Source organism: Kogia breviceps, chromosome 13, assembly GCF_026419965.1.
Source record: "Kogia breviceps isolate mKogBre1 chromosome 13, mKogBre1 haplotype 1, whole genome shotgun sequence".
NCBI lineage: Eukaryota > Metazoa > Chordata > Mammalia > Artiodactyla > Physeteridae > Kogia > Kogia breviceps.
Genome location: NC_081322.1, coordinates 11,525,241 through 11,538,829, shown reverse-complemented (window position 1 = coordinate 11,538,829; position 13,589 = coordinate 11,525,241). Strand labels below are relative to the sequence as shown.

The following is a 13,589-nucleotide window of genomic DNA, read 5'->3' as shown; positions in this document are numbered from 1 at the left end:
CTGCATCGGCAGGCGGATTCTCAACCACTGCGCCACCAGGGAAGCCCTACAGTCTACTTTAGTCGGCACTTTTTTCCGCTGTCTCTCTCAAACACAGCATCAGGGCCTTTTAGTCTTCAGTTACCCTGTTTGCTGAAAACAATCTTTTTTCCTTTCCCACCTGCTAAACCCAGTCCCTCATTAAAGCAGAGCTCAAATCTAGGGTTGCCAGTTAAATTACAGGACATGAGGCTCAATTTGAATTTCATGTAAATAAATACTTTCATAGCATGTTTGTCCCAAATATTGTATTTTTATTTGCTAAATCTAGCAACCCTACTCAAGCCTCAATTTTTCCAGCTCTTTCCTTCTTAGAGTGCCTAGGCAAATGGTATGTAGGAATGTAATCGTGTTCTTTCATGTTTTCAATCATGGGTTTGCCATAATGAAAATGTTACCTTTTGTGCTTTCACCACAGTTATATAGAACAAACCTGGCTCTAAATTGTACACCAAAGTTAAAAGTTAAGAGAGAGAGTTGTGAAAGGAGCCATGGAAATGATAGCTAACTCTATTCTCAAAGAAGATTTTAAACTAAATTTTATTTTCCATTGGTAAAATGCAGATCGCATAACTCACCTTGTTAAGTCTGCTCTGTGAAGTATTTAAATATTGGTCACCACCAAAATTATAGCTCATTTAGGAAGGCATAATGCTATGTAACTTGCCATTTAAACAGCAAGGCTAAATTCTTAAATGTATTAAATGGTTCCAATTAAGGTCATTAAATGTGGTTGGCCAAGGTGAAAAAGCGACCACAGAGGGCTTCCCTGGTGGCGCCGTGGTTGAGAATCCGCCTGCCGATGCAGGGGACACGGGTTCGTGCCCTGGTCCGGGAAGATCCCACGTGCCGCGGAGCGGCTGGGCCCGTGAGCCATGGCCGCTGAGCCTGCGCGTCCGGAGCCTGTGCTCCACAATGGGAGAGGCCACAACAGTGAGAGGCCCGCGTACCACAAAAAAAAAAAAAAAAAAAAAAAAAGCAACCACAGATACAAACTTTATCCTTCCAAGGGCTTATCAGCAGGATACAGCTGCTGTATCAGCCTGAAGAAATATAAGCTTATAGGACTGATTTAATTAGGATCAAATGACCTTCAAAATGTATCAGTTTGAGCAACCAACTTCCAAGACCCTTGGCCGTTTAGTTGTTGTTTCTGTAACAAACTTAGTTTTGTGTTTCACAGGGCTTGTTGGGGAGAACGGGACATCCTGGGCCCTCAGGAACAAAGGGTGACAAGGTACAGAGGGAAAACCTGACTTACTGTCCAGACTGGGGCTGGGGGTAGGGGCAAGGTGAGTTCTGCTTACAGAGAAATCCATAAGATCAAGCAAAGCCTCAAAGTGTTATAGGAGTGAGGTCAGGGAAGTGGGCTTGGAAAGACATAGGTCCCAAAATTGGTCTGAAGATAAGAGATATGTTCCCAGGGGAGAGGATGAATGGCACATAGGTGCCACACAGCAAACGTCCAAGCTGGACCCAGGGCCCTGGGCGTCCACTGTGGGGGAGGATGGGGCGAGGGTCGCCTCCCGATGAGGTGCAGGAAAGTAGTTTGTGTCTGGAAGTCCAGCCGCAGGTGCCAAGGCTCCCGACAGCAGGCTAGCCCTCAGAACCAGGGTTCCAGTCAGGGACGTGCTTGCTGAGAAAATCTGCAAGTTCTGTCCGTAGAGGGTCGTAGGGGGGATCCGCGAAAGAACCAGCACAGCTCGCTTCCTGGGGAGTCCGGTTGACAGGACAGATGGGCTGCTGTGGTCAGCAGGGAGAGCCAGCAAAAGAGGAGTCTCAGCAGGAAGTTCCCACAGTTACCCAATTTAGGGTCTAAAGCGTCACCCACAGTGCGATAGAGCCAGCACGTGAGTCACACGGGCTGACTCTTCAGATGAGAGAAATTTAAGCATCCGGAGTCCATGTGAGCTACTCAAGTGGCTTCCACCCCAAAATGGGGGTAGAAGTGGGGCCTAATGGCATCACGGAGCCAAGGAGTACCCCCAAACTGAGAGGCGACAACGCGCTTACTCTGCACCATCTCAGCACGGCTTTTCTGATAGCATCCCAGGGAGCTTGCCCAACTCCACCAGCCTTTTTGATCTATTCTCGATGGAAATTATTCAGTCAGAGATTTGCCTTTTGAAGTTAATGGGCGTTCCACACTGAGATGAGCTTTGGGGCACAATCGAGAATGAAAATATGGCTGTTAATTGTGCCGGAAAAAAAAAAAGTCCTTTCAATAGGCGCATATTTTCCTTGTTTGTTGTCATGAGAAGCACAACATGATTCTCTGAAGGACACAGCCAGCAGAGCCCCGAGTGTCTTAGAGAGAGAGCCGCCGTCAGCAGTTCGGGAAAAGAGACCGTATACTCATGGCCACTCCTTCTCAGGCAGATACATTGCAAGAAAAACTTTACGGTTGGTTTTTATTGATAAAGATACAATCAAGAGGTTTCTATGATTCTTTGGTTACTAAAAAAATGGGGAGATTGGAATAAAATCCTTCATCAAATTTATGAAAGTAGACTAAAATCCCTCCAAATTCTTGGGCATTTTAAAGTAGGAATTTTACTCTCTCTGGATTCTTTTTTAATTAACCATTTCTTGCCATCGCCCCCGATATTGAAGGACTCAAAAGATTTTATGAGGCTATTATTCTAAAAAAAAAAAAAAAAAGCAGTTACAGGAAAAACTGGTTAAAGGCACCAAAAGGAGTATCAAGTATCAATCACACCTCTGTTTATCAAGGACCAATAAGCATCCTACGTTTTATCAAAATATAGATGAAATCCCATTTTTCAAGTTTCCACTTGAATGCGTTTCTCACACATTTCATTTTCAGCCTGCTTTGCCTGGAAGCAGAATGTCTGAGGCTGTTTACATTGTAAAGAACATTTCCCTTATACAACATTGTACCACGGTCACTTCTGCTCAGTGGGACATGCCTGATATTCACTTAGGCTGTGAAAGAAGCTCTTCCTCCTGCAGACACACACAGGTTGTGATTTTCTACTTTAGTCAAAGCACGTGGATGCCCTCTCTGGTTCCCAAAAGAGGAAGGTGGTGGAGGTGAAGCTAGGAGCGAGGGTCTGACCCAAAGAAACGTGTCCCTGAGCTGCCCCAGCCTTCAGGAACTGTGCTCTGCACCCCCATGTGGGGAGAGTTCCCCCAGCTGCACTCGAAGTCCAGGCCCTGGTCACCTGCTTGTCTGGCTCCACCTAAAAATAAGCTTCATCCCTGGCGCTCACACCGTGCGGATCTGAATGCCTGTGGGAAAAGGCATTTACCTTTCCCGTGGTCTAGTCATGTCAGTTCTCCAGGTGAAGGGAAAAGCCCCGCTGAATAAGACTTTGCAAAATGACAAGTCATATTGACTTCGGAATGTGGCTCTCTGAGCAAGTGCAACTGGGTTCATAAACCTGGAGTAGAAATGTCTGAGCCGTTGATGTTGGTCTGTGTACCCCCTTGCAGGGCAGCGAGGGACCCCCTGGGAGACCCGGACCACCTGGACCACCTGTGAGTTGTTTCAGGCTTAAAACATAAATTCATGCTTTTACTTAAGACTTGCGTAGACAACAAGGTCCTATTGTATAGCACGGGGAACTATATTCCATATCCTGTAATAAACCATGATGGAAAAGAAAAGAAAAAAGGATTTTACTTTTTTTGTTTGTTTTCTTGTTGTTGTTTTTTTAAATAGACTTTATTTTTTTTTTTTGGATGATTTTTTATGTTTGCAGGAAAATTTCACAGAAAAATACAAAGAGTTCCCATATGGTCCTGCCACACACACGCAGTCTCCCTTATCATTCATATCTTACATTAGTGTGGAATTGTACTCTTTAAAAGTATAAACCTTATGGTATGTGAATTTTATCTCAGCTTAAAAACCAAAAACATATGCATAAAGATCCTTCTAACTCTGATATAATGATTTTTCAGTGGCATGTAAAACAAAATTATTATTATGCAGTATATGTTGAGAAATATTATTTGTCACATTAAGTATCCAGGTAATATAATTTCTTGCTTAGAGTAGAATTTTTTACAGTTGAGGAGCTGATATTGATACATTATTATTAACTAAGCTCTGTAGTTGACCTTGGGGTTTACTTTTTCGGTTATATGGTCCATTCGTTTTGATAAGTGCATAATCTCGTGTATCCACCATTACAGTACCATACAGAACAGTTTCACTGCCCTGAAAACGTCCTGTGCTACACTTGTTCATCGCTCACCTCCCTGTCCCTTAAACCGCTAGAAACTGTTGCTCTTTTTACTATCTCTATACTTCTGCCTTTTTCAGAATGTCCTGTAGTTGAAATCAAAAAGAAAGCTTTTTTGATTCAGAGGTCAGACTACGTTTAGATACCCTCAAGGATAAAAGTCATCTGAGTTTTATGTATAAATGTGAATGACAGCCAGGGTGGCTTAGGGGAGCCCTGATTCTCGCATTAGCTCAGCCCCGAGGCACACTGCTCGGATTTGCAGACTGTGGGCCTCCCTGCTGTGGACTCAGTTCAGGTGGGTGTGCACCCCGACTCTCCACTTCCTGCCTGGGGGACCCTGGGAAAGTCATTTAACCTCAATGAGCCTCATTCACAGAAAAGAGAGGGGCTGTAAAAAGACACCCCTTCCGGCAGTGTGAGTTGGTAGAAAAATTGTGTTGTGCTGTGTGTGTTCATTACTATCCGTGATGCCCGGAGATGCAAGGAAATTCTATTTATATGGCGCCTAGTGAACGAAATGGACAAGGGCCACCGCTGCTTTCGCGCTAGGGATTGAGACAGGCGTGCACATCGTCGGGAGGCTGGGGAGGACAGGGGCCTCTCTCCGGAGCAAGTCTGCCCTCAAGTGGGGTCTCGCTCAAACAGCATCACAGAGTCGGTCCAGCCAAGCGTTCTTTCCCACCTGCCTCAGAGGGAGAGGTGAAGAAGCCAGACTCCCCCAGAAGGGGCAGAATTCATCCATGACTTTGTGGGGTTTTTTGGAGAAAAACAATCAGAAGTTTAATAACCTGTGTGCTTCCTGTACGCAAGGGAGACATCCAGGAAAACTGAGTAATGCCCTGAAATGGCCCAAGTCCTCACCTTAAGCACCATCCTCATGTAAAAACAAGAGAAAGGAAGGGGATGGCTGCTGCGCAGTTTCACGTCTCAGCTTTCTCCACTGATAAGAGTTTCCTGAGATGCTGAAGACAGCAAAGATACATCTCTAGTCTGCATGCAATCGCACGTTTGCACACATCAGTGAATACACTGGCACTCTGTTTCCCTAAACGTGCTCTTCATTTTTGTTTTACTTACCTTCTCCCTTGACAAGGAAGCAGGGAAGGCAGCATTCGAGGCTCAAACACTAAAATACCCTCCCTCCCCAGTGGACAGAACAGCAAAATACAACATGAGCTCTCAAAAGGGACCTCTGTTTTACGATGGATTAAGAAATCTCCCTTGCCCCCCCCACCCCGATTCTCCAAAACTATTTATTCTTCAAAACAAATTAAATGTTGTCTTTTCTGTGAAGCACCCGCCTGCGGGCCTGAAAATCTCAGACAAAAGTATCCTTCCCCCTCCAGGACTAAATACAGTAGACATTCAGCAGTTGTCCAATGAACGAGTGAAATACTGAAGGAATAAATGAACAGAGCATTTTTCCTTCCTTCACAAGTGTTTGGAGGATGCATGCACTGACCACCATGGTCCAAAAACGGCAATGATGGCTCTTCAGTTTTGCAGCTGAAACGTGGAAATCAGAATAAAGGAAAACGGAGGTTATGATTCTATGGGAATTTTTTAAAAGAAGGCTAGGGGTTTCCCTGGTGGCGCAGTGGTTGAGAGTCTGCCTGCCGATGCAGGAGACACGGGTTCGTGCCCCGGTCTGGGAAGATCCCACGTGCCGCGGAGCGGCTGGGCCCGTGAGCCGTGGCCGCTGAGCCTGCACGTCCGGAGCCTGTGCTCCGCAAAGGGAGAGGCCACAACAGTGAGAGGCCCACATACCACCAAAAAAAAAAAAAGAAGGCTAGAAGATCCTAACTAAAATTTTCATATGCAAATTTTTCCTGAATGCCAAAATGTATGATTTTGAAAGCCTCTCAGATGAGTTCTCTTTAAGAGTTAGTTACTCTGGGACTTCGCATTCACAGGTCAATTTATTAGGAAGTTCCTGTTCCCTGTTGTTCTAAAGAATATCTTTTTGTAGAAACATCCATGCAGGGTTCTGAGTAACATCATCTCCCCCATTTCCCTTAATTTTCTATTTAGTATGAAGAGAGTGTGGAAAAAAATTACCTTTCAGTAGCCAAATTGTTCCCTGTTCACATCTCCATCAGCACTCCTGTGTTATGGCCTGGAGGTCAGCAGGCTGTAAACGGTTAGCATAAATTGGCAGTTCAGAAACTGAATTTTAACGAGCAAATAATACTTTCCTCTGAACGCGTTAGTGTCTCATCTGTGAAGCCGGCACATTCATCACAGCCCCACCAAAAGTGTGTGCACGTCCTCCAGGAGGAGCTCACGTGCCTTCTGGTTTTTTTTCTTCTACATTTGCTTTAGAAGAACCAAAAATGGGAACATCATAATTTTTACCCATAACATTAAACTCAAGTTTCTAAAATAGAGTAGGAAAAATAGCATTTGGTGAAACAACAAAAGGTAGAGATGCTCACTATTAACTTCAAAGGGTAACTCCATGTTTCATTTCTTTTCTAAGGGTGTACCATTCAATGAAGGAAGTGCAATGAGCAGTTTATATAAAATCCAGGTATTTACTTTTCTAATTACGTAAAATCACTTCCTGGCTATGGGTTCCTACAATCTCTTCTCACCTTTGTCTTTTTCTTTTGAAGGGAGGTGTGAATGCTCCCAGTTATCCAGGGCCACCTGGCCCCCCTGTGAGTACAGCTGTTTGTATTTTAGCTGAGCGGCCTCTCTCTCACACACACACACACACACACACACAGACCTCCTAAGTTCACTGAAAAGTATGTGTTACAAATATAAACAAAATTTTTTCTGCAGGAGGAGATAAATGAAACCAATTATAGTAACATTGGGAAAATGTACACAGTCAAAATAAAGGCAAACAGCACTCTGTGTAGTGGTGTCCCTTTTTGGAAATCTGAGAACTAAATCAATGTCCAGGCAATCACTGTCATGGGAGTTTCCATCAAGTTCCATGTCCTCATCTTATCATGCTCCAAATCCAAATCCGAAACAAAACCTGCAGATATTTTTATGTGTATTAAAGCACATTGGATAAAAATTCTTCACAGTTTGTAATTTTGCTTCGGTCGTTATTTTCAAGATGACTTCTCACATTTTTCTTACAGGGCCCCAAAGGTGATCCTGGCCCAGTGGTATGTATATGCCCGTGTTTTGTGTCATTTAGAAAGTCAGTCTTTATTCAAGTTTGAAAGAAGACCTTCAGGAGAGATGCCTGCCTTCTGAGATGTCCCTTGGGGAAACGGAGGGAGCGGGCACCTCCTCATTTCAGGCTGCCTCGGTCCTGATGTGTCCCTGCCCTCGACGCTCTTCTATCTGTGCGATTTTTTAAAAATCACCCGGGGCTGGAGGAAGATGCATATAAAGCTCCAGAGAAATAGGACACTTTCTTGCAATAGGACTATTTTGATGATTGATTCCACGTTGAGTAGATCATGGGAGAAAACTCTTTATTGGAAAGAAATCCCTTAATAGGTCTGTCATCTCCCCCACCGACAGCTACAACAAGACAGGGACGGTTCTTTTGCTTTGACTGTCTTAGGCAGTTGTTCTGGAGGCGATGCGGTGCGCTGTCATAACCCCGCTTATTAGGAGCGATGTTTCAGGAGGTTAACCCTCAGCCTGGGAAGAGATCCTGCGCTCCAGCCTTCCGAAGGATGATGATTGTTAAGTATCCTTCTCAGCCGTGGAGCAGCACTGTAAAAGTTCTGCCAGATGCCATCCGATTCCCTTTATTCCTTGGCAGATTTTCCTGTCATGTCCTTTTCAGGCATGTGTCCTGTCCTTCATATTTCCTTCCTACGTCCTTTAACCTTTGGGTATATACTTGAAACTCAGATGTATCTGAGACTGAAATAAACTTTCAAACCAGTTTCCATTGCCGTGGGAAGAAATTGCAGGCCCTTTCGTTACAGTGGAGTTTGGTAAAACTAGATGAATACAAATTTAAACAAGCAAAAGAAGAGCCATAAAAAGCAATCTTTTTACATCTAAGTAGATTTTCAAAGGAGATGCATGAAAGAGCTTATTTTCTGTTATTGGGCAATATATATTAAAAGCCAATAGGTTTTCCCCTATGAAATGCCCAGGTTGTAGCATTTTCCGAACCCCAAATATGTCATTTAGAAGTTTCCATTGTTTCATTACTCATGCTGTGCTTTCTTCATCTGTAACGTTTTTTAATGCTTTCACCTCCCCCCGCATATCCTTCATTTCAATTTGAATCTTCTTTCATCTTCTTGATAAAAATTTCCTCCTGGTCTTTCCTTCTCATACTCACACACACAAGCTTCCCCTCTGAATCATTCAAAGACACGTAGGCTTCTCGCTGACTTTTCTGGAACACCCAAGTTTTTAAATTAGTAACTGTAGATTAAGGTGAGAAACCTTTTTAGAAAGTATTATAATAAAGGATAAATTATAATCACTTGGATTCGAAAGTGCGTGGCAACAAAAGTGTAGACAGCATTGAGTAGAATTTGAAGAGATTAGGCTTCAAAATTTTTTAGCTGCAACAGAGAATAAAGAATAAAAGCTAAGTGGACAACGTTCCTTGCTTTTAGAGACGTGAATTAAGTGGGTGAAGCACAAAAACAGAAATGTGGAATCATGCAATTAACTACTGAGTAAGCCTTCAGGTTTATCTTAGATAAGACTTTACGTTATTCCTTTGGGCTCCATGTCACCACCACCGGCAACTCATTTCCGACCAGTTGCCCCGAATAGAACTACTACCTCATAGCATAGAGATAGATAAGCCAGGAATGGTGGAGTCACAGGTCACAGAGCAGAAAATGGAAAAAAGTCCCATCGGGGCAGGTGTGGGGAGATATACTCTTCCAGCATCCTTCAAATCCCAGGACACCAGATCCCTACCACTGTTTCTAATCTTCTCAGTGAACCTTTACAGATAAAAATGACCCTTAATTGAATTTATTATCTTCTGAGGCACTCCATTTCATTCCCTTGGTATTCAATTTATAATTGGCTTTCCATTAAATATTTATTATCAGCTACTTTCAAACAAATATCGATTGATTGGCTGAGCACTGTCCAACCAATTCCTCTGTCCTAAGGATAGCTGAGAATATAAACAAAGAAATTCAAAGAGCCTATTTCCTTTGTCAGTAACCCAGAGCCTCTATTACAGAGCTTCATGCAGAATAGAATCTGAACATCCTTTTTTTCCTGATTGACAGGTTACCTATTCGTAGTTGTTTAAAAAGGCTTTTGAAGCAAAGAAAGGATCAAATGATATGCTTCCTCATTAAGCATCCCGTGATAAGGACAATATCATAAATCAAAATGGAAGTTAGAGTGTTGGTAATATTTTTGGAGCAGATTAGAATTAGACATGCAAAAATACATTTACAGAGAATTACAGAGAATGACCTTGGGAAGCTACCTTTTCTATGTGATTATGTTGAAAACATCCAGTGTCTTAAGAAAATATTTGCAGTTAACATTAATTCATTAACAAGGAGTTATCACTTTATCTCTCTTAATTTAAAACCCCTAATGTTTATTGTTCAAAGTGGGCAGCTTCCTTCACCCTGACCTTTCTAAATGGGTTCCTTGAGGACCTACAGGCTCCAGTCAGCTGGGACCAGACACCAGCATATGTAACAGATTTTTTTTTTAGCAGAAACGCTTACCTGTCTCCTCTCAGTGAGCCATCATAAATAACTGCTCCTGGGCTGTCCTCTGAAGCATCCACAATTCACGTCCAGCTCCAGGAAGTATTGAGGGATGATAAACTTTGCTTTGAGAGCTCCATCTTCATCCACTCTTAAAGACTGCAGTCTTGTTTTCTGATAATCCAGAAGGCTTAGCTACCTTATACATTGGCAAAGTTTATTAAAGCCCAGTCTTTCCTTCTAATTCTTACTGAAATTGGAGTTATCACTGACTAGAGGGATTCATTCAGAGCAGATTCTTCATCAGGATAAAAACAATTAGAAAAGATACTCATACTTCTCCCGGGAATAGCTTTATTTTCAAACTCTTTCCAAATATCAAATGCAAGAATACAGGTGCTTGAATATAGAGCGTACTATTTACTTGCTAAATTACCAATTGATATTTGAGGGAGTATTTTTTAGGCAAGAAAACTTTGCTTTTGAAGTCAATGCTTAAAAAACCTTTTGACCATTGCTTCTGTGTTCTTATGTTCTTATTTAACAGGGGGAACCTGGTGCGATGGGCTTGCCAGGATTAGAAGGCTTTCCTGGCGTGAAGGTAAGTGCAGCCGTTAGCCGTGTGATCACTGATTCAACATTCAAAAATGTTTATGGGGCTTCCCTGGTGGCGCAGTGGTTGAGAATCCGCCTGCCGATGCAGGGGACGCGGGTTCGTGCCCCGGTCCGGGAAGATCCCACATGCCGCGGAGCGGCTGGGCCCGTGAGCCGTGGCCGCTGAGCCTGCGCGTCCGGAGCCTGTGCTCCGCAACGGGAGAGGCCACAACAGTGAGAGGCCCGCATACTGAAAAAAAAAAAAAATGTTTATGGAGCACCTCCTGTTGGACCAAGAACTGTTTTAGGTTTGGGGATGTATAAAGGAACAAAAGAGACAAAAATTAATGTTCTAAGAAGGTCACAGAGAAACTAAAAGGATAAACACAAGTAACTAAATAATGTTGTTGGTAAGAAAAAGTAGAGGCAGGTTAAGGGCATCAGGAGTGCAGAAGGCAAGGGTATCATTTTAAGTCGGATGGTCTGAGAAAGCAAGAACAGAGCAAAGACTTGGAAGAGGTCGGGGGCAGTTAGCCAAGCCCCCTCAAGCCAGAACAAAGAATGTTCCAGGCAAGATGAGTAAGTTCTAGAGATGTAGTGTATAGCAAGGTGACACCAGGTCACCGTGCTAAACTGTACGCTTGAAATTTGCTAAGCGTTTTCACCACACACACACATGCACACACACACACGGTGACCTGTGTGAGGTGATAGGGATGTGAATTAGTTTGATTGCAGTGATCATTTCACGATGTATACGTATATGAAACCATCATGTTGTACACTTTAAATATACACAACTTAAAAAAAAAATTTTTTAAGAAGAAAAAACAGCAGGTCTAAATGCCCGGAGACAGAGCATTCCTGGTACATCCAAGGAGACCCGGGGAGTGAACGAGGGGGTACGGTAGGAGACGAGGTCAGAGAGGTGGGGTGGCGGTTAGGAGCAGCTCCGCCACGTTGAGGTCAGTGCTACTCACTGGCCAGTGGAGGACCAGTGCCAGCCTGCAGACTCGTTATGGATTCTGGGGCAAGGTAAGCACAGAGATGGGGAGAAAGCGTTTAAACAACTTGTCTGGCAACTTGACTTTCGAGGTTGCCATGATATCCACACATGTGACCGGTGGGCTCTCCTTGGATCAAGTCGTATTAGAAAATAAATAAGTCAATACACTGCTCCTTCACCACAGGTAGTTTGAGAAGCACTAATTAATAAAGAGGCTCACCAGCCACTGTAAGGACTTTATCCTCCACTCTGAGGGAATACGGAGCCAGCGGTGGTTTCTGAGTAGTAGAGTGATGGGGCCCACAGCTGGAGAGTAAGGACGGGGCAGGGAGAACACCGTTCCTGTAGACGGGGGAGTGATGTCGGCTCAGAAAAGAGCAGAAACGGTGGCGGTCCTGAGGAGCAGATAGGTTGTGGACGTGCTGTGAAGGCAGAGAGACGGGACTGGTGGGATATGGGTCTGAGAGAAGAGTCCAGGACGGCTCCATGGTGTTGACCTGAGCAACTGGCGTGCCAGGGCGCCATCAACAGAAATGAGGAAACAGACAGACAGACAGTGATCCGGAGTATAATTTTGGACATGGGACTGAGTTTGGAAGCGTCTATTAGACAGCAAATTGGGGGTATTGAATGGGCAGTACAATAGGAAAGTATGGAGTTTAAAAAAGAGTCTAAGGGAATTCCCTGGCAGTCCAGTGGTTAAGAATCCACACTTCCACTGCAGAGGGCATGGGTTCGATCCCTGGTCGGGGAACTAACACCCCGCATGCTGCGTGGTGCAGCCAAAAAATTAATAATAATAATAAAGAGTCTAAGTGGAGAAACAGATTGCTTGTCTAAGCATATAGATGCCGCCTGAAAGTCAGGAGGCTGGATAAGATCACAAAGAGAATGACAGTAGATTTTTTTAAAAGAGAAGAGGATCAGTCAACTATACTCCAATAAAAATTAATTTAAAAGACAAAAAATGAAAAACAAAAGAATGTTGTTTATTCACTCCAAAAAATGGAAGAGGGTCAAGGGCTGAGCCCCGAGGCCCTCCAACATTAAGATCAGGAAGGAAAGGGGGGATGAGCAAGGGAGACTGAGGAGGAGTGACCAGGGAAATAGGAGGAAATGTTGGCTTGCTGGAAATCAAGCAAAGATCACGTAGCAAGAAGAGAGAGTGAAAATCTGTCTCAAGTCCTACAGATAGGTCAAGTAGGATGGGGTCAAGTAGGACGGCAAAGTACTGACATTGGATTCAGCAATATAGAGGTCACGTATCACCAGAGGAACGATTACTGTTTCACTGTGTTGGTAGGAGCAATTGCTGGACTTGAATGGGTTTAAGAGAGAATGACAAAACAAGATTTAGAGACAGCAAATACAGTTTAAACAGTGCTTAAGGAGTTTTGCTGCAAAGGAAAGTAAAGAAATGGGCCAGCAGCTGCCGGAGGAGATAGGGCAAGGTTTGCTAAAATGAACTTTGAGACACAGAAGTAGCAGACTGTTCCTGCGCCGAATAAAGGGGTGGTGGATGACAAGATAGGAGGAGAGGGGAGAACTGCTGGAATGAGATCCTTAAATAGCTAAGAGGAAAGGGGACCTAGAGCATGCATGCAGGGTTTGGCTTCAGAGAGAAGCACGGATAGTTCATCTATGGTAACCGCTGGGAAATCAGAGAATAGGGGCACAGATGCTGGTGTGTGGGCACGTGAATTGGTTGGAGTCTCTAGAGGTTCTTTTCTGATTGCTTCAGTTTTCTCAGAGATGGAGGAGTCCAGGTCATCATCTGAGAGTGTGGTAGAGAGAAGAGGTTGGAGATTTAAGGAGAAGGTCTTCTCAGAGAGAGGGAAAATCCAGGGACCCCAGAGCGTGATGGCTGAGCAGACCCCCCTAGAGCAGGGCTCCCCAACCCCCGGGCCTCGGCTGGTCCGTGGCCTGTTAGGAACGGGGCAGCACAGCAGGAGGTGAGCGGCAGGCGAGCAAGTGAAGCTTCGTCTGTATTTACGGCCGCTCCCCATGGCTCGTAGTACCGCCTGAGCTCCGCCTCCTGTCTGCATTATGGTGAGCTGTATAATTATTTCATTAGATATTACAATGTAATAATAATAGAAATAAAGTGCA

The 13,589-nt window shown here is 44.1% G+C and overlaps 1 protein-coding gene across 2 annotated transcripts in view; it reads left to right on the top strand.

The window, feature by feature from the left end:
• Positions 1-13,589, top strand: part of COL19A1 (collagen type XIX alpha 1 chain) — a 363,734-nt gene that overhangs the window by 314,062 nt on the left and 36,083 nt on the right. For both annotated transcript variants that reach the window (XM_067011389.1, XM_067011388.1), the window contains exons 37-42: positions 1,223-1,276; positions 3,496-3,540; positions 6,733-6,783; positions 6,869-6,913; positions 7,352-7,378; positions 10,428-10,481. In XM_067011389.1, coding sequence (XP_066867490.1) covers positions 1,223-1,276; positions 3,496-3,540; positions 6,733-6,783; positions 6,869-6,913; positions 7,352-7,378; positions 10,428-10,481 — 276 coding nt within the window. The remainder of the gene's footprint in view (positions 1-1,222; positions 1,277-3,495; positions 3,541-6,732; positions 6,784-6,868; positions 6,914-7,351; positions 7,379-10,427; positions 10,482-13,589) is intronic.